The 23,971-nt window shown below is 48.5% G+C and overlaps 10 protein-coding genes across 10 annotated transcripts in view; 6 read left to right on the forward strand and 4 right to left on the reverse strand.

The window, feature by feature from the left end:
* BDV37DRAFT_272559 (uncharacterized protein) overlaps nucleotides 1-354 on the forward strand; it is a gene marked incomplete at both ends in the record, with an annotated part of 1,000 nt that extends 646 nt beyond the window's left edge. Inside the window, one exon of the mRNA XM_032084890.1 lies at nucleotides 6-354. Coding sequence (XP_031940160.1) covers nucleotides 6-354 — 349 coding nt within the window. The remainder of the gene's footprint in view (nucleotides 1-5) is intronic.
* Nucleotides 355-1,123: 769 nt separating this feature from the next.
* On the reverse strand, nucleotides 1,124-2,194 carry BDV37DRAFT_272560 (uncharacterized protein; the record flags this gene model as incomplete). Its single annotated transcript, XM_032084891.1, has 1 exon — nucleotides 1,124-2,194. One exon carries the CDS (start codon nucleotides 2,192-2,194, stop codon nucleotides 1,124-1,126), a length of 1,071 nt encoding a protein of 356 aa, XP_031940161.1.
* Nucleotides 2,195-3,627: 1,433 nt separating this feature from the next.
* On the forward strand, nucleotides 3,628-5,163 carry BDV37DRAFT_272561 (arylsulfotransferase family protein; the record flags this gene model as incomplete). Its single annotated transcript, XM_032084892.1, has 4 exons — nucleotides 3,628-3,646; nucleotides 3,676-3,830; nucleotides 3,866-3,908; nucleotides 3,995-5,163. The coding sequence occupies 4 exons, from the start codon at nucleotides 3,628-3,630 to the stop codon at nucleotides 5,161-5,163; spliced, it is 1,386 nt and encodes a 461-aa protein (XP_031940162.1).
* A 2,659-nt stretch (nucleotides 5,164-7,822) lies between these two features.
* BDV37DRAFT_284341 (uncharacterized protein) lies at nucleotides 7,823-10,918 on the forward strand (the record flags this gene model as incomplete). The annotated part of the gene is made up of 1 exon (XM_032087480.1): nucleotides 7,823-10,918. One exon carries the CDS (start codon nucleotides 7,823-7,825, stop codon nucleotides 10,916-10,918), a length of 3,096 nt encoding a protein of 1,031 aa, XP_031940163.1.
* Nucleotides 10,919-11,328: 410 nt separating this feature from the next.
* BDV37DRAFT_294982 (putative iron-regulated transporter) lies at nucleotides 11,329-13,223 on the reverse strand (the record flags this gene model as incomplete). Its single annotated transcript, XM_032089762.1, has 5 exons — nucleotides 11,329-11,622; nucleotides 11,724-12,257; nucleotides 12,320-12,463; nucleotides 12,538-12,587; nucleotides 12,860-13,223. 5 exons carry the CDS (start codon nucleotides 13,221-13,223, stop codon nucleotides 11,329-11,331), a joined length of 1,386 nt encoding a protein of 461 aa, XP_031940164.1.
* A 672-nt stretch (nucleotides 13,224-13,895) lies between these two features.
* Nucleotides 13,896-14,959, reverse strand: BDV37DRAFT_284343 (Kelch repeat protein; the record flags this gene model as incomplete). Its single annotated transcript, XM_032087481.1, has 2 exons — nucleotides 13,896-14,746; nucleotides 14,800-14,959. The coding sequence occupies 2 exons, from the start codon at nucleotides 14,957-14,959 to the stop codon at nucleotides 13,896-13,898; spliced, it is 1,011 nt and encodes a 336-aa protein (XP_031940165.1).
* Nucleotides 14,960-16,120: 1,161 nt separating this feature from the next.
* BDV37DRAFT_294983 (homocitrate synthase) lies at nucleotides 16,121-17,705 on the forward strand (the record flags this gene model as incomplete). Its single annotated transcript, XM_032089763.1, has 4 exons — nucleotides 16,121-16,148; nucleotides 16,196-16,538; nucleotides 16,588-17,177; nucleotides 17,229-17,705. The coding sequence occupies 4 exons, from the start codon at nucleotides 16,121-16,123 to the stop codon at nucleotides 17,588-17,590; spliced, it is 1,323 nt and encodes a 440-aa protein (XP_031940166.1). The 3' UTR covers nucleotides 17,591-17,705.
* A 459-nt stretch (nucleotides 17,706-18,164) lies between these two features.
* BDV37DRAFT_251704 (uncharacterized protein) lies at nucleotides 18,165-19,325 on the reverse strand. The gene has a single exon (XM_032082344.1). It carries the CDS (start codon nucleotides 19,241-19,243, stop codon nucleotides 18,476-18,478), a length of 768 nt encoding a protein of 255 aa, XP_031940167.1. The 5' UTR covers nucleotides 19,244-19,325; the 3' UTR covers nucleotides 18,165-18,475.
* A 2,480-nt stretch (nucleotides 19,326-21,805) lies between these two features.
* BDV37DRAFT_251706 (Rho family protein) lies at nucleotides 21,806-23,074 on the forward strand. The gene has a single exon (XM_032082345.1). It carries the CDS (start codon nucleotides 21,823-21,825, stop codon nucleotides 22,459-22,461), a length of 639 nt encoding a protein of 212 aa, XP_031940168.1. The 5' UTR covers nucleotides 21,806-21,822; the 3' UTR covers nucleotides 22,462-23,074.
* BDV37DRAFT_251707 (protein fmp52-2, mitochondrial) lies at nucleotides 23,053-23,965 on the forward strand. The gene is made up of 2 exons (XM_032082346.1): nucleotides 23,053-23,713; nucleotides 23,778-23,965. Exons 1-2 carry the CDS (start codon nucleotides 23,161-23,163, stop codon nucleotides 23,912-23,914), a joined length of 690 nt encoding a protein of 229 aa, XP_031940169.1. The 5' UTR covers nucleotides 23,053-23,160; the 3' UTR covers nucleotides 23,915-23,965.
* Nucleotides 23,966-23,971: the final 6 nt, after the last annotated feature.

Raw genomic sequence — 23,971 nt, forward strand, 5'->3', positions numbered from 1 at the left:
TGTAGGGGCAAGTGGTGCGATAATTACGATTCCAGCTGCAAAACATGGAATTGGAATAGGTGCCAGTGCAAGAAAGTCTGCAACGGAGCAGATCCTCACTGTAAGCCTGGTGATTGGGATTGGGATAAATGCCATTGCAGGGGGAAATGGTGTAGTAACTATGACTCTAACTGCAAGTCATGGAACTGGGATACATGTCAGTGCAAGAAGGTCTGTCATCAAGCAGATCCTCATTGCAAGCCCGATGACTGGGATTGGAACAGTTGTCACTGTAAGGGAAAATGGTGTGACAACTTTCAGCCCAGCTGCAATAACTGGAACTGGGATCATTGCAGGTGCAAACACAAGTCCTAGACTATACTGTGATGCTTCAGATGTTTGAAGCATCCAACATCTGAAGGTCATAAGGACCTTTCATATGGGACTATCTTGGTGGCTGTATGGCACCTGAATGACGGGCAGGTTTTCTTCACAATGCCCAGGGCTGGAAGTCGAAAAGCATACTTGTTCACTCATTCTCAGTCTCAGTCTGTCTTTCACTGATTAATGCTCTCCATATATGTATAGTGTACTGCTCTTTGTGACTAGTCTACGGAAATGTTACTTATTCAATCCTTTTGCAACAGGACAAGTGATGTCATTTGTATTTGGAGACCTCTTTACATAGCAGCCAAAGCTTCCTGACGGCTATATCTGCACACCACAGAAACTCACAGCTTATATTATACTATGTGCAGCTTTCAAATTTGCCTTGGTATGACTGTTGAGCTGCACACGGAGCTCGCAGGGCTATTCTAACGAGCACTTGAATGGGCCACCTGCTGTCAAGGGCGAAGCGGCATTGTATCCCGGGCGTGGAGTGTCTGGGTTCATAGGTTAGCGAGTATGTGGTACGTTGCCACACGAGAATCCTGAATACAGATAGATCCTCCGCTTCGGGGAAATACGAAGTAAACCATTCAAGCGAACCACCATTCAATAGCAGCGAATAGAGATGTGAGTATATACTATCGTATGAGTTCAAGGGCAGATTGATTATTCATAGCAGCAAGGGACGCCTAAAATAACCAACTTATCAGGTATAGATAATTGGATGCTGTAGGCGTATATTGAAATTTGCTATTCACGTATCTCCGACTTGTAGCCTTCTCGCTCTAAGATAATTATAATCTGGCATTGCCTCCCTCACCCATTTCTCCATCTGTTCGCCGAAATCTATCCCAAACTCCTGATCCCAACCCTTCCTCTCAACCCCGATGTCGACGATAATGGGCGTTCTGTTCTTCAAGACATGCGATGAATTTTCCAGCGTGGACTTCATCACCTTCTCAGGACTTCTGTGGCTCGTCTTTTTCGTGGTTCCATTTTCCACCTTCTGATTTGGGACATCCCATTCCGATCTTAGATAGGTAGGGTTAAGCCCTATAAGCTTGCAATACCTAGCGAGAATATCAGGATGATGTATAATGTCCTGAGCATCCAGTACTAAGGGGTACCGAGTATCCCTGGCACAGCCGATGTTCGCCTCCCCTTGGTGCTGGCAGCACCAGTCATAAAGAAGTCTAGTCCATCGCAAAGTAGCATTCAATTCCATTAACGGCCGCATTTCATGCGGCTGGGCAAATTCTTCCTTTTCCAGCTCTCTCATCGCTCGATAGAACGACGGGAATGCCAAAGCCGGGTGACGAATCAGAAAGGTCAGCCTCCAGGTCTCCAAGTAGTGGTCGGGAAATATTGTGAGGTTGTTGGGCGAAAACTCGTGGGGCGTGCCGTACGAAGTGGGAATCTTGATGTTGACCGGGGATGGAGTGTGACTTTCGCTATGTGAAAGGTGATCGCTAATGGCAGCGGGATCTGCGAACCACTGGATATGTTCCTTTGCAAAGAATAACTTTCCTTGAGATTCAGCGAGACGTGATGTGCTCTCCCAGCGATTGAAATCGTCTTGAAAAACCTGCTGCATCTCTTCGGTTTGTTGCGTTGTCCAGTCTTCAATTGGTGTGTAGGTAGAATTGGTTGTTCGGCCCTTGATAAAGGAGTCCCAGAAGAAGTAGCCTCCCTTTTCATTAGAGATCGCGTTCTCCTGCTGTTCCAATGACAACATTCTCACGAGTAGGTTGGACGCAGTACGAGGATATGTGACCAGTAATGTCCGTCTATAAGGATAACGCCTATATCCGTTTGGCCTTTCCATCGTGAGGAATGATCCGTCCAAGTGAAATAGGTTTGCAGTATGGTATAGAGAAAAAATAGCCAGGCACAGAACTAAGAGTAGAGCAGACACTTTATAAGGTCTCAAAAGATAGTTATAATTGTATCCTCCGCTTCCATGCCAGACTCACTAAAGTAAGTACAATCGGCATATAGCGCTGCGAGAAATGTACGGCATATGGCCCATACATCAGTCCTACAACCACGCATGTACTTGTATCAATACCCAAGTCTACCCAATTTACTCAATACAACCACGAAATCCAGCTCCTAGACCCTGATGATGTCATTGTCGGCCGTCCGCAACGGAACCAAAAAATCTTGTTCTACCATCCGGCAGCCATATCCATTGATAGCTCAGTGGCTGCGCACGAGAAGGTCCAAGTTTGAAAGAGTTAGCAACATCAGTTGAGATTGACACATTCGAACCCCGGAATCCACACGCACATGGGTGGACGATTGGATAGAATATGTTCCATCCAATGATCTGACAATATGTTCCACTGGAGGCGAAGTCCCAACTCCTCCGAGTTCGTGATAAGGTTTCGGTCTGATAAGATTGAACCACGGTTGAGGGCCCCAGTCAACACATATCCCACATGGGGCTGTGCCAATCCTCGTTTTCTATTCGGCAATCTCGGATTCGGATGATCTCCAGGATAGATAGATGACATAGTTCCTCCGGTGTTCATTGGGCCTGTTGCCATGCAAGGTTCATACTTCTCACGCATGATCCGATGACTACCTCAAGGGTTCTTGTCCAAGAACCTTAAGGCGCACGGACTGCTATCCTAGACCAAGGTCGTGAAACCTGAATGCGTCCTTAATGCTTGGGACTCGAACAGAACGCGGTTCGTCCCTATCATTCAACTATGGCAGTTCATTCGATCGGGTAGTGCGCCGATCCGGCGAGATTCGCCTAGATCCTATTCTCGCGACCCAATTACGACCCGAGGACAAGTCTAGTATGATTTGTGTTTCTAAGTGACTCCCAATCTGGCACGGCCTTTCATCAAGCTCTACCGATCTAGGCACCAGGTGTCGAAAAGTAAAAGACTGAAGTCATGACGTAACCACAATATGATATTAACGATGAAACCCAATGCGCATACGTAAACCTCTACAAATACTGCCAGTGTATTTCATGCCAGGAAAAGTCAATTGATACTAGACTCGAAGAATGCGTTCTTACCTTTTCTAACCCTTCATTTTATTACTACAATACTTACCCTAGAAGCGTTGATACAGCCACTCCAATTGAAAGAATTATAAGCTTTTAATATTGGAAGAAGCAGATGCTGCGTTTGCAATTGTAAACATGGTTCTTGAAAAGAGGAGGAGCCGCTTCTCCTATGAGGACTTGCTTCGGACATTGATATGCACATTAACAATCACGGGTATAGTCAATGCTGCAACATGGACATCTTTTCAATCAGTTCGTCTCTTTGCTTAGCTATTGTGTAGTCAGAGTAAAGCTGATTCATGACCAGAGACCCGATATTCGTGCTCCGATATTGGAAGTGAGTCTTAAGAACGACTCTTTTCTTACCCCGGGCTATCTGTTTGTGGCACCATATGAAACCGAACGGCCAGGACCATATATTTATGATACTGACGGTGTAAGTTTATTGATGCTACATTTATGAACATATAGCTAAACAAAGAGCCTAGGATCTGGTATGGAGCGGAGCCGATGGGTCAATGACCGAACTTTTTCATGACCTGCAGGTGTGCCCCTACGAGGGATCTGATCATCTGTGCTACTTCCAAGGAAATCAAATAGAGGGCTACGCTAGGGGTCGTAACATCATCTTGAATCCAGATTATCGACAAGCAGCGACTGTACAAAGTGGGAATGGTTTGACGCTGAGCGACATGCATGAGTTGAACATTATTGATGAGACCTCCGTCCTCATCCCCATCTACCAGCCGCGCCTCTACAACCTAGAGGCGTACGGTGTACCAGCAGGCAATGGCTGGGTCATGGATGGCGTGTTTCAAGAGATCAATATCACATCAGGAGAAGTACTCTTCGAATGGAGGTCTCTTGATCACGTTAGCATCTCTGAAACGTACACTCCCATCCGACTCAACTCAGTCGTGGGTGATGGTCTGAGCAATGCGACGGCTTGGGACTACTTTCACATCAATTCCGTGGATAAGAACAATGATGGTGACTATCTGGTATCTGCTCGACATACCAGCTGCATTTACAAGATATCTGGCAAGGATGGATCCATTCTGTGGCGACTGGGCGGGACAAATAGTTCAATACAAATGCAGGACTACAATTTCTCCTCTCAGCATGATGCGCGCTTCCTGCAGGAGAACGATACCGTCACTGTCATCTCACTCTTTGATAATGGGAGCAATGGATATAGAAACACGTCATCAACGTCCTCGGGTATTATCGTGTCAATTGACAATGCAGCAAATACCTCAAGCCTAATGAAGAGATACGAGGCCCCTGATGGCGGACTCTTATCGACAAGCCAGGGAAACCTCCAAACACTGCCGAATCAACACGTTTTGGTCGGATGGGGGAGCCATCCTTCAATATCTGAGCATACCGACGATGGAACCCCCGTGTTCTTTGCAACAATAAATGATCCGAAGGCGATGAACTACCGTGCTTTCAAATTTAATTGGACCGGAGAGCCAAGTGACGATCCTGCCCTTCGTAGCTATGCGGCTGCCCCAGGCTCTGCGACTACGTTCTGGGTCAGTTGGAATGGTGCTACCGAAGTTGACCATTGGAACTTCTACGGCACGACTTCGGCGTCTGATGAGTTTACGCTGGTAGCCAAGGCGGACAGGCAGGGCTTTCAAACCACCTATACTAGCTCCACCTACTACTCCCGGGCATATGCAGAAGCGGCCTCGAGCGACGACTCAAGTCTAGGGAACTCGTCTGTCGTGGATACGACATCAACGCTTTCCAAACTGGACTAGACAACGCAAATAAGATACGGGAAATGGAGTCCTCACGTTACTACATTAGAAATTGGCAAAGCCAAATGGTTCTCTATCAATCGTCATTGGTAAATCGGAACCCTTCCCGTTTCAGGCTAAATATTCCGAAGACAAGACTCCTGAAACAGTGAGAGCAAGTCTTTATACACCAGTATATATTAAAAGCATGCTACAACACGGATCGACAATGGGATTTTACTAGAGTCGCAGGTCGCTTCAGGCCGACGCATTTGTAATATCATCATTTCTCTCTCCCATGTTTTAATACTGAAGTAATTATGCTAACCGCGAAATGCAATTTTGTCCTACTTTGTTGTATCTTGCAATGTTTGATGCAGTTGTGCCAAAAAAGGCATTCTAGACAATTGGCGCTACACCGATATAATTAGGCTCTGATACCCACTGGATTGCTTAGCTCCCCAACAGAAGACGGGCCTAAAAATAGCCCACGTACTTTGAGTGTGGGGGGCTAGACAATTCATGTTCACGATGAGCTATTAGGCCGTGCATCAAGGATTTTGACGGTACGTGAAGGTTATATCCTCCGGCCGTAATACATGTACCACCGGCCTAAAAGAAGGTAGAGTCATTATATTCTGGGAATGGAACTTGGACCATTTTGTAGCACTCGTGTAAGTATCCCTTGAGATCACCCAGGGTCAAAATACTGAAATAGCTAGGTAAATTCACAAAGACAGGTATGCAGTATGAAAGACGAGACAGGAATGAAGAGAAATTCGTCATTAATGGGGTGACAGGCTTGGGGACCCGCTAACGCGCCCCGTTCATTGTTGGGATAGGGGAAGGCCATGATGATACTCAATTTCCGTCCACACTACGGAGTAACACTTTCTTTATTCGTGGTCCAGAACCTGAGCGACCTACCCATCATAGAGACACGTTATCATTCCATAGTAAATCTCCTACTACTTCCCAGACCTGTTAATGTGAAGGTGTACTCAACGCATGGCAAGAAGGGAAATCTACGATTAGTAGACAACTGTCTCTATAACAGGAACTGAGCATGGATGATGTTTCCATTACTATGGAAGGATTGGTTCTTCACTAATCCGATATATTAGTCCCATACCACCATCCTTGCCCTGGTAGCATGCATCACAAAACCCAACACCGCAACTTGGAACTGTTGGAGAGAATGAAATTAAGCTGGAATTACACCCCTTCGGCTCGTGAGCCCACCCCGCGAAGGATAGGATGACTAGACTCGTGGCGATACAGGGAAATTGGTGGATCATGATAGTGATGACTATGAACATTGGTACATTCAACACTGGGAGTTAAGCAGAGCCATGTCTATTAGAACACGGCGTAGAATGTGCGAAGCTCACCAAGCCTATTGGTTTAGTCGGGTCGGACCTTGGTATTTGTTGACGTGAAAGGCAATCATGCAATAAACCATCGTATACAGCGATGGAATCCCTACTAACCAATGTTATTGTGTCAACAGCCCCCCTGTGGGAATACAGAGCGGCCGTTGCCGAAGAGAATCTCATTTCCATTTCATGGGAAGATTATAAGAATTACCCACCCCTTACCCCTAATTAGAGCGATATGACATCCGAAAGGCAATTCTGAGATTCAAGTAGGTGCAAACGTTTATGTCAATCTCAATAACGCGAACCCTTGTTAGGACCAGAGGTCTGTAATTTAGTACTTGTCCGTAGATCAAGATATGTACGCTTAAATAACTCTTAAGTCGTTATCCGGCGGTTACATTCATTTCTGTTAATAATATAGTATACTCCTCCAATAAGACAGGACCGGGAATGTAAGATTGCTGTATGAACTGAGACCCCCCGGAATAGAGGTAAGTATAGGTAGTATTCCACCGTGGTAGCAATCGTCCATATGAATGGAGACTAATCCGTGTACTGTTTGGGCGTCATATGCGGACTTCTATGGCCATCTTGTTAAAAGCACCGGGCAACGTTTGGTGGACATTGGGCGAAGAGTCTCCGCGAATCACGTTTTTCATCGTACCATTAGGGTTCCGGGCGTGCAAGCCCTGGCCAGCGCTATGGACTCATGCACTCTCAAACGGCCTATGTTTCTTTGTTTAGTACCTGATCATACCTGACCTAATTGGATATAACCCTCTGGGGACCATGACTGGAAACGACCCCTTGACCGATGAAGGTCATGATACTATGTGAATGCTTGATCTATTTAGACCCAAATGGCATCATCTTGGATGCCCCTGCCAAGCATCAAACGCAGAACCCATTAAATCCGTGCCCGAGAAACAAAGAATCCATAATAGAATCTCGATATTACAATGGCACTCTGGAGATACGAGCAATCCACTCAACTCGTGCTCGTAGACTTTAGGGTGCCGACACACTAATATCTGCCCTCTTCTCAGATGGGCAGCGGCTACCCCCGTTGATAAATTAGGGGCTGAACCCACATCCCAACGTTATTCTTTTGTCGTATATTCGGTCCCTATGGCTGGAATATGTTTCTACTTAGAGTAAACTGCCACTAGTTCAATTGTCGTTCTCTCATTCCAAGGACAACTTACAGTTGGCCCTAACAGTCGTTACATTTATGATCTTGTTTTCAGCTTCCCTCCACGGCCTTTAAATTTACAGTGTGAATAGTACAACACTCTTGAGCCATGTACCAGAAATCAATCCCTCTAGTACTGTTGCTAGTACAGAATGTTCTCGGTCTGCCGGCAGGCAATGAGCACTCCGATGTTACCGATAACGGCGTGGATGGAGTCTCCGAGAATACCAATAACGGCGCCTATGGGGCCTCGTATGGATCTACAAATGCCGACATTGGTGGCAATATCGCTCCCTCGGCCCAAAATGCGATCAATCCCCAAAACGCAGTTGGGAATGGTCCTTCTCCGAATCCCCCGGTCAATCCACCAGGTCCAGCCTATGGGAGTGTCATCAATCCTGTGGGCTCTCAAGAGGTCATAACTTCAACAATTATAGTAACTTGGACCACGGATAGACCTATTAAGCCAACAATGGCCTCAAATGACATTCCGATTGACCGAGGGCATTTCATCGAGGCAAAGGCGGATCAGAGAGGCCCAGTCCAGGCTCCTGATACTCTTAATGGCCCAGCCGCCCCATCAGCCAGTGTTAGTGATGCCGCATACTCGTCCACGCCAGGCAGTGTCACTGGGGGCGCCGCTTCCTCAAGCCACGTTGTTGATACTTCGTCCCAGTCTACCGCTCCTGTCATCCCTGCGGGCAATAGCAATGGTGCTTCAATTACACCAGGCTCTGCCTCGCCCCCAGACGCAACTCCTTCATCGAACGCCGGAGACGAGTCTCCTGACACCACGACAGACGATGACACGATCCCTCCTATAACAAGGGCACCACGCCTACCAACGTTCTCGGAGGCCCCACCTCAATTCTCCACCATGAGAATTGAGTCTATGGCCAACCAAAACGGCCTTCTAAGAACCGCGCTAAACGGGATTCAAACCATCCTTCCGGTGATTGACGGACTGGGATTGCTCGGAATTGAGAGTGAGGGTACATATTTGAACCTGCCTGGCTTGCTTGACGCAATCGACATTCCCTGTCTATTCCGCTGCAATACACCCCCTGCACCTGCAAGCCCTCAGCCCGGAGCTGTTCCTCAAGCCCCCGCAGCCGCTCCACCAGTAGCAGCCCCTGCAGTCGCCGGTGCCCCAGCCGTTGCTGCTCCTGTCGCTGGCGGTGCTGTTGGCGCTATTGGCGCTGGTGCTCCAGCCGCTGCTGGTATGACTGCTGGAGGCACTGAAGCTGTTGGTGGAGCAGTCGGTGCTGGTACCCCCGCTGTTGCTGGAGCTGTTGCTGGAGGTGCTCAAGCTGCGGGTGGCGCAGTCGGTGCTGGTGTCCCCGCGGCTGCTGGTGCGGCTGCTGGTGTGGCTGCTGGAGGAGCTGGAATTATTAGCGGAATATTCGGCGCTGGTGCTGGAGCCGGTGCTGGAGCGCTTGCTGGAGGTGCTGAAGCTGTTGGTGGAACAGTAGGTGCTGGTGCTCCAGCCGCTGCTAATGCGGTTGGTGGTGGTTCTCAGGGGATTGCTGATGCAGTGGGTAATGCCCCAGTCGAAGCTCCGCAAGCTCCAGCGGTACAAGCACCTGTGGCTCAAGCGCCTGAAGTTGGCGGTGGCTCAGCGAATAACCCTCTCTTAGGCTCACCCGGTAGAAGTCTTGCTAAAGGGATACAACATGGCATTGAAAATGGCCTTGATCAATCAGGAGGAATGACCGAGTCAAATAATCTGCCGGCCCAATCTCTAGACGGGCATGCCAATGACGCGATGAACAATGTGGGTCCGCAGCCAGGGTCAGACTCTATCCAGAATGCCCCGGTCAATGGAATGGACAGCGGTAATGCGAACGATCTGATTTACCCCGTGGCCGCTTCCAGTTCACCTCCGCCAGAGCCTATTCAAAGTGGATTAACAAATGGCAATGGAAACAACATGTACCAACCTGCGGCTCCTATGCCGGTTAACTCTGCCCAGGCAATTCCTGTCCAGGATGGGCTACAGCGAGGTATTAATGACAATATGGCTCCGGCTGGAGGCTTACCACAACCGAACCAAGGCCTGACCGGCTCCGGTCAACATGGCCTATACAATGGGTACGGCAACAACATCGCTCCCCCAGCTGGCTCTATAGTACCAAACTATATCCAAGCGGGTCCGCCCCAGAATGCCGCGTATATGGGCATGGACAACAATATGAATAACGGTAATATCCAGCCAGCAAACAACATGGGCCAAGCTATGCCTCCCGCAGGCGCAACGATGAATTCCTTCCTCAATGGCGCACAGGGCCCCCCGGCGGCGGGGCAGATGATTCAACCCAATGCGGTGCAGGGAGGGCCTATGGTCGTACCTGGGCAAGTGAACTACCCATCTAGTGGCCCGTTGGTGAACGCTGGACCAGTTCCCATATACGGCGGGGCCAGCAGTAGGCCTCTATTCCCAGTATCAACGATGATTACGCCTGGGCCCTCGCTCATCCCCATGGGTACTCCTACGCCCACTCCTACCGCAGCATCGTCTAATGTGCCGCCACCAGTTACGACGACACAGCCCAATGGGGAGGTCGTGTCCTGCGCCTCAGGAAAGTCCCCCGACGGCGACAAAGCAACAGCCGAGTGCGCAGGAGAAACCAAGGTAATCTCCACCGTGGAATCCATCGCCTCTTCCTATTCCGCCGCGCAATCTGCTTCTACATCTCGGATGGCAGAATTTGTGTCGTACATGGGTGCTGTGCATGCATCGGCTGCCGCATCGAAGTCTGCTTCCGAGGCCGCCGAGGCCTCCTGGACTTCCGCTGCGGCGAAGCCATCTGCCTCCTGTGATATATTGAACGACAATGGATATAACACGGTTGTATTTAGGATTGCTGGTATCAACGGATGGACTGATGGGCAGTCGTTCTCTGACACCCTGAGGAATAAATGTCACAAAAACGGATTCTTCGTGAATTTCAGAATCAATGATTACCTCTGGTACAAGCATGAAAAGTCACAATTCGAAGGCAGAGAGCGAAACACTGAGAAGGTTACGTTCGCAATGACCGGCTTCAAGAACGGCTGTGTTGAGGATGCTATTCGGGAGGCCGGTGGACCTAGCCATACTTGCGATCATAAAGAGGGGGATAAGTTGCCGCCGAAGAATCTGCAAGAGGCAAAGGACGCCGGAGAGAACGTTGATGATATTCTCATGATACCTTTGAAAACGTAGGCAGTCGGGAAGACTCGACTAGCAATGCGGCATACAATGAAGGATGGCCGATCTACTCGGTGAGGAAGTCATCGATGGTGGAGCATCTGGAACTGAAAGCACACATTCATTTACAATTCGGCTTGAGGGTTCTCCTGAGACGGCTCTTGGTTGTGGACCCTCTTTACTACTTCGTTTGTTTTCCTTTCTTATTCACGGCCTATCCATTCTTGTCTACCTTTTCCTTCTTGTATTTTATTGTTTACTCCAGTCCATACAGTAATCGATGGTCCGCAATATTCCCAATGTCCTCATCTTTCGAGCTTAGCCCTAGGACGCTCTATTGAATATGTGTATCTCACCAGGCAGCCAAGAAACACGAATAGCATTCGTGACAGCCATGACCGGTATCCACCCCCCATATACCCACGCTAGACCTCCGACGACGAATAAATCCTCTCAATACAAATCTCCCTCATTTGCTGCAGCATTCCCGGAGCTGCAATCCACGTTGGCACATGTATCAGATGGCCACGCTGCATGCGAACAAAGACCGCATAAAGCACCCCAGCAAGGCCAACAGCAACCACACTGATAAGGGCTGGCCATGCGAACTGATCCGGTCTCGAAAACACAATAGTCGAGATGTACGAACCAATCTCGAACGCATTCTGCCACGCAGCCTCTACTGAGGAGAAACTGCCTCGACTTTTGGGTTCGACGCACTGTTTGGGGTACATATGTTAGCCTTATGTCTTCCCTCTGCGGATATTGCGGTAGATGGAACACGCTTCATCTGTTCGCAGCAGGTATCTAAAACACTCACCTCCTGAACGAGGATCTGAACGCACAAATCAAAGCCTCGCAACCCGACTCGGCTGAGGATCGTCCCTCCTACGAGTGCTGATGCGGAGATAAGAGGCTGCTCGGGGAATATCCAGAAGATGGTCATCCCAGCTACCAGTGATATAATTTGCCAATTGGCGAGCCATAGACCGGCACGTGTGGGACCAATTCTCCCCATGAGCCAAGGAGCGATCCATGTTGCGAGGACTTCGAATACTACGGCTAGGGTTCTCGCGATGCCAACCTGTGTGGAGTCGTAGCCTGTTGATAAGAGCCAGGTGACCATTTGCCCCGAAAATGAGAGGACAGTCAGATATAGCAAAGCGCCGGCAAATGAGGGGAGGAAGACAGGGTGACGAAAGTAGGATTCGAAGTCTCTGAGGGCCTTGTGTGTGAGACAATGCCAGTAGTGCCAGAGGCGCGTTTTGCTGTTTTGCTGGTCGGATTCCGTGTTTGGCGAGTCGAGGTATGTTTTCGCCTCTGGTTGTTGGAGTTCGGGTACCTCATAGTATACCTGAGGACATATGTTAGAACCAGGACTTGCGCGCGATTTGAAGTAGTGATGTTAGTACTTACTCTGGCAATTAAAAAGTATTCAAAGACTACAGAACCAACATTCATTCCCAGGTTGAACATGATGGCAATCTTAGTCGAGACACCGTCAACCAAGGCTATGACGAGTGGCCCGATAAGTTTACACGCGAGGTCAATCCTGCGCATCTGGGCATTCATGGCTGTGCCAAGCAATATTAGTACTTAGTGTTTGTTTCTCGTTTTGCAAGTCTGATACTCACTCCTGAGGCCTTCATGATCATTTCCTGCGACAACCACAACCTAACAGATCCTATCAGAATCATGTTTGTAGACATGGTATATCTTCGTATACGCACCCAGTCTCTTTCAACAGATACTAGATTCATAATAGAACATAGCTTCTCAACACATGCAAGGAGCGCTAATACTACCAGCAAAACATCATTAATCGTGCTGAGCATCGGCAGACCAATTGCAAGCAGGTAGAAGATCAGGCAAGAGGCTGCAACCACGACTCTTTGTAGCACTGGTTTAGATAAGTATATAAGTCAACCAAATTAGCATCCGATGGATATCACAAACCGATCGAGACTCGAACTACTTGCAGCCGGTTGCCAGTATCGATATAATTGCCCACCGCTGGTGCAAACAGAATCGCTGCGACACCTCGGGAGAGGGCATAAACTGACATGGGTAACAGAGTTCCCGGATAAATCGAAGCCAGGTAGAGCACAGCCCCAAACTCAAAGACGCGAGAGTTCCATGTTGATAGAAAGTGCGAGATATACAAGCGACGTGTAAGCGTTCCAGGGACTTCATTGCGTATATGACGCTCGTCCGGACTGTGAGGAAATGTTGACTGTGGATGATGAGTGGGTTCGGGATCACCAGAAAGAAGAGGTGAATACTCTGAAGGGGTCAATGATTCGATAACGCGTGATGCCATCTTTGGGATATAGAAAAAGTTTTCAATAGTTTGAAGATGTGGACTGTCTCTGTGTCTTTTAGGTTCCTTTCTGAGACTAGTAAAGAGGAGAAGCTAAGTCCTTAATGATGGACGGAACCGTGAATATCCGGGTCTACAGAATCTGGCGTGTTATGAGAAACATAATCCAATCTAAAGTAAATAAAAGATAAAAGGACAAATGAAATATAAGCGTATGATCGCCATGACCACACGGTAATAGGGGCTTTGTTTCGCTGGTACATCCATACGAGCAGTCTCCGGTGGACACGGAACAACAGCCATTTCTCTTGCTCCACCTGGGTAAGAATGAGGTGGATCGAGGTAATCGCTGTAAGGCATTACCTCTGGGTACTGTACTTATTAGAAAGCTCGTAATACGACGGTTTCATTAGGCAAGGGCTTCTGCACAACCGATTACAGGATTTTAAATGAAAGAGCTCGAGAACTACCCTCGTACAGCCTAGCCGGATCCACATGTCTAATCTGGACCTATTAATCTTACTAACAGCTAGAAACTATCCAGAAGATCAAGGAAAGTCCGGTGTTTTGTGAAGACTTTGCTCATGTGGAGAAAAGAAACGATGCTATGAAATCTGGAAGCACGGTCCTATGCCGACAAGTTCCCACATTGACAGACGACTGGCTGTAGTATCAAAAATCCAATTTCCATACATCCCCAAGCCGCTCGTTCGACTCAGCCAGCCCACCGTGGACAACGATACTATCCTTTGAAGCGTTTGTAATGACATCGGCGTCGAACCATCCGCGAGCTTCTGGGGCGTTATCGCCATCCGCCTGGACTTCCGTCCACTTTCCAGACTGAATATCGAAGATCCACACATCGGAAAGCATTTTACCTGCACCCTGGTGTCCTAGACTGCTAGGATCGTGTTCACCGAACATAGTAACAAGGCTCGGCTTCCCGGCAACTTTAAGGGATAGCAAGCAGCTCACACTACGTGCACCTGGACCGGAAACCCCATCCGCCGGATACGTGGTGGTGTTCCAAATGTTATTCTTGGGGTCATACACATCCAATGCACCGCCTTGTTCTGTCTTTCCATCGAAGCCGTTCATCCGGAAGAGCTTCCCTTCCGCATAAGCAATGGATGTGCCACCTCTCTCTGGCTTGGGGGCTGGGGCTAGTTCTTGCCATTGACGAGTGAGAATGTTGAACGCCCACAAATCACCAAGCCGGCCCTTCTCGGGGCAGCCGGCGTGGAGAAAGATAGTATCTTTGCCGTTGTTCGTCAGAGTATGGTAGCTGCGTCCCGCTGGGTAAGGAGATTGAGGATCTGCGGGCTTCACCTGGACCCAGGTACTGGTATTCGGATCGAATACCCAGAATGACCCGGCTTCTTCGATCGGAGACATGGCAGTGCCGCCACGCCCCGAGAAGACATAGACTTTGCCATCGATGGTCGTCGATGCAGACCCGACTCTCGGTTGTGGACTCTCGGACGTGCTGGCGATCGTGGACGTTCTAGTATGCGAAGGTAGTTCTATGAGAGATTAGCATTGAGTTGTCCTTGCGTGGTCGATTATGTATTCTCACTGTTGTCTAGTGCGATGCGATAGACAGCTGAGTCCACCGGCTCCCGGGGCCGTAGCTCCCCGCCATACAGATACGCACTGCCCTCAATGACCGATAGGGTTTGCGACGACCTCCGAATAGAGTCGTCCGAAAGAAGCTTTGTCCACACTGCGCGTGCCATTTTTTCTGTCGATTGCGTTTCAGAGAAATGCTTCCACTGCTCGAGCCTGAAATGGCACACGACAGTGTTTAAATAATGCACGTCCGTCTGTCTTCTCGACATCTGCATAGCCTCATGGGAGCAGCAAAACGGTAAACTCAGTACCGGCGTAATTATTCTCCAAAGCGGGTTAGACTTGTCGACAACAGGTACATCGCTTACTAGATACGGTTAGGGCGAACGTCACAAGCGTAATACAGGATACGGGCGTATAATATATCCCAAACAGGGCTAGCGCCATGCAGATCTCTGCAAAACATGAGAGTCAAAACTATTGTCACCCCCTACGTTTCATTTTTCGTTTCAGAACCCCTAAAGCGAATACCCGCTAGTACATATTGGGGAGAGCCTCGGAATAATATTGATCCCTTTATAATCCCGTATAGTACCAAAAAGCTAGGTCATGCGTTCCCTTGGTATGGCCCAAGGAACCCTAGACTGCAAGGGTACCTAGCTAATGTCTTTATGTTGCCCCCTTGTAGAGGTCCCCGACAATATTGGCTTTACTGCGGATGAATAAGGGATTAGTCAAGTGGTTTTGTCGCGCAGTAGATACCCCTACCCTGGTATGGCTCACGGCCGGCGATACTGCCGATGTTGATGATATCCCCTCGCCCACCATCAGGTCTGGTCTTGAAAATGGGCAGGAGGGCTTGCGTCATGTTAGTCAGGCCAGTGACGTTCGTGTCGAACATTACAGCCATATCTTCCGGCTCAATATCTGGCGCTTGAGCCATACCTCTGACTAGGCCGCTTGAAAATTTGTTACTGCAAGTTAGATAGGGATGCAAGAGATTATGGACCAAATCGCACGCATTGTTAACAAGTATATCAACATCTTTAAACTCGTTTGGTAATGAGGGATTTATATACGGGACCCCATACTTATGGAGGCGACATGGAGTTTTGAAAGCCCGGAAAAATCCCGACACGTCGACGGAAAATGTCCGGCATGCATCGGAAGCACGTCCTATTCTTTCCCATCGTGGTTAGGAATTCGTGACTCATTTGTGAATAACTGACAAAGGTCGGTAAGAAATCTGTCTTCAAATAGTGCGAAAAGTCGTTTCTCAATCCTACATCTTATACTACCCCGCGATCACCCTAGAGGAGACAAGCACGATGTCCGGCGCGAGTGACATGAGCCCAGGTACGAGATTTGACTAAGAGAAGCGTCTATTTTCCTAACTTCGACAGCATTGAGCTCCAGCCCTGCGAATCGTAACCCTTATGGTCACGGAAATGCGGTTAGCGATTTTCTGAGCAATGTCTCGCGGTTTAAGATTATCGAGAGCACCCTGCGCGAGGGCGAGCAGTTTGCCAATGCCTTCTTTGACACGCAGAAAAAGATCGAGATTGCAAGGGCACTAGATGAGTTCGGGGTTGATTACATTGAGCTCACGAACCCGTGTGCCTCGGAGCAGTCGAGGCTTGACTGTGAGGCGATCTGCAAGTTGGGTCTTAAGGCTAAGATCCTAACCCATATTCGATGCCATATGGACGACGCGCGAATTGCCGTGGCCACCGGTGTTGATGGCGTGTAAGTCCTTGTTTCCCACGGCTACTTTTCTTGTCTAAGTATGAACTAGCGATGTAATGATTGGAACATCATCTCTCATGCGCCAGCATTCCCATGGTAAGGATATTGAGTACATCAAGAAGACCGCTATTGAAGTCATCAACTTCGTGAAGTCGCAAGGAATAGAAGTTCGCTTTTCAACAGAAGATTCCTTCCGCTCGGACCTAGTGGACCTCCTCTCAATTTACTCCGCCGTCGACCAAGTCGGCGTAAATCGAGTCGGCGTTGCCGATACAATTGGCTGCGCTTCCCCACGACAGGTGTACGAGCTCATACGTGTTCTTCGTGGCGTGGTCAGCTGCGATATCGAGACCCATTTCCACGATGATGCTGGATGTGCAATTGCAAATGCATATTGCGCCCTGGAAGCAGGTGCAACACACATTGACACTTCTGTGCTAGGAATCGGTGAACGGAATGGTATTACCCCGCTGGGAGGGCTCATGGCGCGGATGGTTGCCACGCATCCAGAGTATGTGAAGTCTAAATACCGCCTTGAAAAGATTAAGGATATAGAGGATCTTGTTGCGGAGGCGGTGCAGATTAATATCCCGTTCAACAACTATATCACGGGCTTTTGTGCGTTCACTCACAAGGCTGGTACGTACTCCTCTTCTCAAGTTTCTAGAGAAACACTAACCTGGATCCCAGGTATTCATGCCAAAGCCATCCTCAACGACCCCAGCACATATGAGATCATTAACCCCGCAGACTTTGGCATGACCCGCTACGTGCACTTTGCCTCGCGACTCACCGGTTGGAACGCCATCCGATCCCGGGCGCAGCAGCTAAATATCAGCATGACCGACAAGCAATACAAGGAGTGTACACACAAGATCAAGGCTTTAGCCGATATTCGCCCAATTGCGATTGATGATGCCGACAGTATCATTCGGGCGTACTATCGGAATATTCAGTCTGGGGAAGATAATCCGTTGATGGACCTCACCGCGGACGAAGCAGCGCAGTTTGCGATGAAGGAGAAGGAGCCTGGGGGGTTGACGAGCGCGTGATTTTGTCCATAGCCAACATTCTTGCTTAGCTGATGTCCTCTGAAAGGTTCTGAGAGACTTGGACTACGGCCCGTCTCATCGTCCATCGCAAAAAGCCTGTATAGCATGGTTGAAGGGGCGACAACCACCATTTAGCCAGTCTACTGTCTTTGATATCCTCAGTCCACGATATCGCTATCTCAACTCTGAATTAAACCCTGGCCAGTAGCAAGACCTTGAAGCTATTCTTTAAAAAGTATACAATTAAGGGGTTTCTGGTGCTAACTATATATTTGTACTCGCTTATCTTGGCCGAAATTTAAAGAGAGGTTGAGGTTATCAGACTGATTTAGCCGCCGATAGAAGTTATAAATGCGGCTTGGCAGTGAAGGGGTCGTTGCGAGCGCTACTGAACCACCCTCAACTAACTGACGGGAACTTTTCTTCTGAAGTAGGAGTCTTAGATAAGGTAGTTGTCTGATACCCGGGGAAGAGGCACCCCATCACCACGGCTCCGGCAATTGCTTGGACAAATGAGAATCGAGAATCCGGTGCCCTCAGAAAGGACTGATCTGCCTGAACTGATTAACCTGGGCTAACAACAGTTGCTCCTGATGCCCAGGTGGGCCGTAGTACTGTTGTTGCGGAGTGGCCGCTACAAGCCTCCGTACCCAGCCTCTCATCGATGGACATCTTGGTCTTCGGATTGTTGATCTGGAGCAACGTTCGCATAACCTTGCGGGCAACAACCAAATACCGCAAGTCGGAAAAGAAAGTCCGCAGGTACCGTCGTTGCCGGGACGCGTAATACAAATATATTGTCGCACAGGAGTTTGTAAGGCACATCGTGGCACGTATACAGCAGATGTAGTTATCTTGACAGCATATACCCACTTAGAAAGACCATTAAGGCAGCGGGATTTTCTCGATGAAATACATGCCATCCGTGTTATATCCGCATACCACCAGGTCTATCGGGTGGTCAATATCCAACAGGCTTAACTTCGATATATTCTCTGCGACTGCTGGCAGGGCAAAGTTTACCACTCGACCTTGCTCCCAGTATACTGCAATTTGAGTTATAATACGCTTGACGAGATGTGTAGGGTAGTGGGAGTGCTCGTAGCCCTTTCCATGCGTCTCAAGCCGGGGCCATAAAACATCCAGAATGTAGGCAAAAAGCTCATCCGACCGCCAGAGAAATACAAGTTGAAGCAAGACCTCTGCTAGGCTCATCGTGTAGATGTCCGACGTATTCGACACGGCCAGATCAAGAATATTAGCAACGTGGCACGCACTATAAACCATATCGGCTATGACATGTGAAGGATCGGCTCCAACAACTGTAGACGTGTGGTGTGATGCGAAAGCTTGCTTGGCATCTTCGAATGCCATTTCGCAAAGCAAACTGTACAAGGCGTTCATGGCATCTCGATGGGTCGGAAATTGTTGACCTATGGGTAAGTTTGAGACTTCAGGGGTCGTTTTCCTTTGTATGCAAGGAGTAGAGTCGCCTTGGGCTCGCAACTGTTCCGCACTAAGTCGCGATCGCCAAACCTTCAAACGTTCCTTTTGCACATCCAGCAAGCCTAGCAAATTTGAGCCGCGCATAAAGCTATCCCGGGCTTCCGCATATTCATCCGGCCCGCATTCTCGCCCAAGCATTTTATTCATCACTTCATGTGTAAGAGGGCCAATATCACTTGAGGTCTCAGAGACCTGACGGATGGCTGCCACACAACGAAATACCACCAACTTGGTCCGGATTTCCAGTGTTTTGATAAGAATGTCATAGATAAGATCGTCTACACCCATCCCCATGATGCAATTGAGATAGGTATGCTCAGTAACATCTGGAAGAAGATTCGGCCCAAAGGAACTTGCTCCCTCGCCTTCAAGAAGCAAGGCTGGTGGCTTTGCTGGCCGGTGGGATGCGCAGAGACGGTACCACATTTGCAATGCGTCAGCACCATCTGGAGAATTGGCGATAGTCGCCCTGTTCTGCAAAACGAATTGGACAGCATCCTTCACGGCGAATCGAAATCGTAGATGATCGGTGGATGCATGGTGGTAATACGCCAGAAGAATGTGTGCAGCGAGTAGCGCAGGTGCTTCATTTTTGATCCCGTCATGCTCCGCAGTGCGGCAATTCCACAGCGCCAAATCGTGATATTTTTGGGCGTTACTGTGATGCAGGCCATTCACGACCGGGCTGAAAACCGACTTTCGGCTATCGTTTGGTACGACGCGGCTCTGAACCCCTGCATTGAGCATTGAGAGATTGGATGCCGATATACAAAGCGCGGCGAATCGTAATCCAAGGGACTGTAGGGATCTGTCGACAAGTTGCAGCGAAGCTGCTGGAAGGAGATGGCGCACATGAGTCTGAAAATGGTTCAAGTATCGAAGCTCTATCTCATGTTGCGTGCTGACAGTTGGTGGTACATGAGAGGTTGCCAGTCTGTTCAAGTAGTTGAGCAATCCAATCTTAATTTTCGGGTCCTCCACAGCCTTCGCTGTAGTTCGCTTCGAAATCGTACTTGATCGAGTTGATGCTTTTTGATCTGCTAACTGCGTCTGAAAAAATGCTCTGTCCAGGCTATGGAAAGTAAAGTCGATACCGTAGCTACAATCCAATGACAACCTCTCGCAGGCCCCGCAGCTGGGCTTTTCCTCATCGCACTGAAGGAGCTGGTTTAGAAGATGCTTTAGATCGGTAGTAGATTGTGGGACGTTCACTGACCCGCTTTCCTCTTCTACGGCATGGTCGACAGCCTGAGTGGTTACGACGGACTTTGGGCTGCTTTACATTCCTTGTTGAAGAGGGCTGCTTAGGCATATCTGTGTGACGTAATAAGACCTTTTCTTGCAACCTCAAAGTTCAACTCTCGGATATAAGATGAAAATGAAGCCAGAGGTGAGATGAGGGCCCGAGATCGGGTCAAATATTGATTACTCATCTGGACCCACAAATGACCATTTGATATTTATACACTCGTAGTTCTGACTCTCCGTTCTTTGTCCACTTAATCACTTTCTGCTATGTCTTCGGCATATAGAAGCTTAGCCTTGGGGTGGCTCACACTAAGTAGCCGAATGCCTATGTCTCTGGCTGTGGATACGGCCTGCCAGTGCCTTTGTGATGATTAACCAATTCATTCGGGATAGTATATATAATCCTCGGCCTCATGCGTGAAAGAGTCCAGATTTCCGCCTATAGAAGATGACACTCGACCGAGGAGAATAATAGTACTACATCCCATGCTGCCGTATACGTTAGGCAATACAGAGGAATATCCCAAGGAGAAAGCGGTCTTTCCCGCTATTGCGTTTATAGCAATCCTGTAGTTTGGTAAATTACCGACTACCGTCGACTATAAAATGATTATAACGGAGGCCCTTGATCAGCTCCTCCAGGAAAAGGTCTTCCTCAAAACACTCAAACTGGAAGCGAAACATTTTTGATCAATTGACAATGTTGCGAATATATCTTGTGGGTCAATGTATCACATAGCTATATTTCAGTACATCGCAGCACAATATGACAGATTCTACGTTGGATACTTCGTACGGCATCATCGTAAACTTGGCCTACATAGTTTGGCAACTTTTTATGGATCTGAATCATGAAACCCAAGAGTGCTGTCAAGAAGCTCCTGGGCAGATCGGCTCTGCATAGGAAACATGGTTGACCCAGTGTTGTCAAGCGCCGGTGAATCTGCTAGGTCTTTCATGAAAAGCCAGATATACTAGGACAGTTGGTTGTATATTTAAGTCTGTGTTGGCTGAGTCGGAGGCGTTGCAAGTTAACAGCATGTGTTTTGCCCTGGCATAACAATTCTTCTGTGGACACCGCGTCTCGTTACTACATAGCACCCGTACTTAATGATACATTTTGCATTAAAATTGCCAAAACTTATTATACATTCAAGGAGCGCCCCTATAATAGGCTACCCGCGTAGGCCTGTTGATATTCACCTTCCATATTTGGGGGAAATGAATTTTCAGATCTCCCCTGGAGGCTATAACTAAAATATGAAATCCATTCGCCCAGCATGACTTCACACCCCTAGACCATAAATCCCGGGATGAAACCAGCAGCAACTGGCTAGCCTCTGACCAGAAGCAAAACAGAGTCGCACGCCTTTACCTCGGCATATCGGGACATGAGTCATCCCGTCTGAAATTATCCACTCGAGCGGAATCTCATGTTTACAAGACATACCCCTGCATATTGATGAAGTGGTCCCATCATGAGTAATATCACTCGCAAGCTTGTAGTCATCGGTGATACGAGCTGTGGAAAAACTAGTCTCCTTACTGCCTTCACACAAGGCAGGCCTGCGAGCGGTGAATTACCTACCTTGTTAGACCTTGAGGAGGTTGTCTCCCCGATCGCGGGGAGCCGGACCCTGATCTCCCTTTGGGATACTGCTAATCAAGGAGAGTTCGCCAAGTTGCGATCTCTTTCCTATATCTCATGTGATGTTGTCTTGATCTGCTTCTCCATCGATTCGCCTGAATCTCTCAGCAACGTGGCCACAAGATGGGCCCCCGAAGTTCGGCATTTCTGTGGTGCTATACCGACTATATTAGTTGGTTGTAAGAAGGATCTGCGTCGTGAAGAGAACCCGAAAGCGAGTACTGCATTCTTGCAGACGATGACGAAGTTACTGGGGCGGAAGAAAAATCCGCGATCTGATGAAAAGCCAAAGGCGAGTGACGAGGTCTCCCAGGTGGCAACGGAGCAGGTCACCCCAAAGGAGGCTGTCAGGGTATGTCGCCAAATTGGGGCTACGGAATACGTTGAATGCTCAGCTGCCACTTTCGAGGGGGTTCGGAAAGTATTTGAGACCGCTGCACAGGCCGTCACCCACTACAAGAGTGGCTAGAGAGTCGCCGGTACATGTAATGTATGAACGTCGAGCGCTGGGCCTACGCACTGGAATGAGAATATTTCTCTGTGTTGATATTATCTGAAATAGAAGGGATAATATCTGTCGTGAATATGTTCTCGAAGAACACCTGAGCTAGATATTATCGACGAGTTAGATTCAATATCTAAACTACCTTGGCTGTGTGAGTGCTGGACAAAATGTAGATTCAGAGGTTAACCTCCAGCTCAGGGAGCACTCTATTGAAAACTCTGAATTTCCACCAGCAACACCAAGTAGCTGCAGCTCTTTCGTTCGCCATCAGTCATGTTATTATCCCGTCGATAGCCTCCGGCTTTTGTCGCATCCTATCGCTTTTCATGGAGGGAAGAAAATCAACCAGCGTTAGTCATCTGTATATAAAGGCGTACATTTCGCCTTCTCCATAGATGAACCCTGGGTAGTTTCAATTTCATAGACAGCGGCCCAAAGTCCTTAGCGAGGTATCTTTTGCCTCGGCATATTCCGAGTCTACTAGTTATGACGCATAACGTAAGCCAATTCGCATTTTTACGACAGCTTGGCATTGATGACGTCTCGGTTGCTACCTAATTTTTCCCTACATATTTAATACGAAATTGGGAACATTATATTTTTCTCGTCCTGCAATGTGCTTCGTGTCCCAATAGGACAGCTATTATAGATAAAGATCCTACCATGACGACCGCAGCAGTTTTTGGCTGCACAGGAGCAGTGGGCGGCCAGATCCTTGCCACTCTTCTTGCCTCAGACGCATTCTCATCCGTCAAAACGGTTTCAAGGCGACTGCCAAATGCCCAATCTCCCAAGCTGCAGGCCCTCGAAGAAAGAGAGAGCTCAAAATGGGGCGGCATGATCGCCTCTCTTTCTTCGAAGCCATCAATCGTCTTCAACGCAGTCGGAACGACGAGAGCTGCAGCTGGAGGAATCCAGAACCAATGGAAAATCGACCACGACTTGTGCATAGACAACGCCAGAGCAGCCAAAGAGGCAGGAGTAAAGACGTACGTGTTCATCTCTAGTGGAGGGACTAGAGGCCTCTTCTCGCGCTATGTCCCTTACTCGAAGATGAAGATTGGTGTGGAGGATGCCATCGAGCAACTCGATTTTGATCATAGCATCATCCTGAGGCCTGGTCTGATCCTCCAAAGAGAAAAGCCTAAAGCTGCATTATTGGAGAATATCGTGCAGAACCTCAATAAGCTCGGACAGGGAGTCCAGGACATGATAGGTAGGGACTACTTTGGTTAGCTGTTGAATTCTTAGGAGTATTGTGTGCTGATTTTAAGGCGCAGGTCAGGATCAAGCCGTTATTGGCAGAGCAGCTGTTGCAGCTGCTCGTATGGCGGAAGCGGGGAAGGCACCGTCAAAATACTGGGTTCTTGAGCAGGCTGATATAGTAAGATTAGGCAGAGACGAGTGGAAGGAATAACGCTGCATTGGTGAACTGGTGTCTAGCAATGTAGGTTTTTTTTTTTTTCTTTTTTTT

This window comes from Aspergillus pseudonomiae, assembly GCF_009193645.1.
Source record: "Aspergillus pseudonomiae strain CBS 119388 unplaced genomic scaffold BDV37scaffold_46, whole genome shotgun sequence".
Lineage (NCBI taxonomy): Eukaryota > Fungi > Ascomycota > Eurotiomycetes > Eurotiales > Aspergillaceae > Aspergillus > Aspergillus pseudonomiae.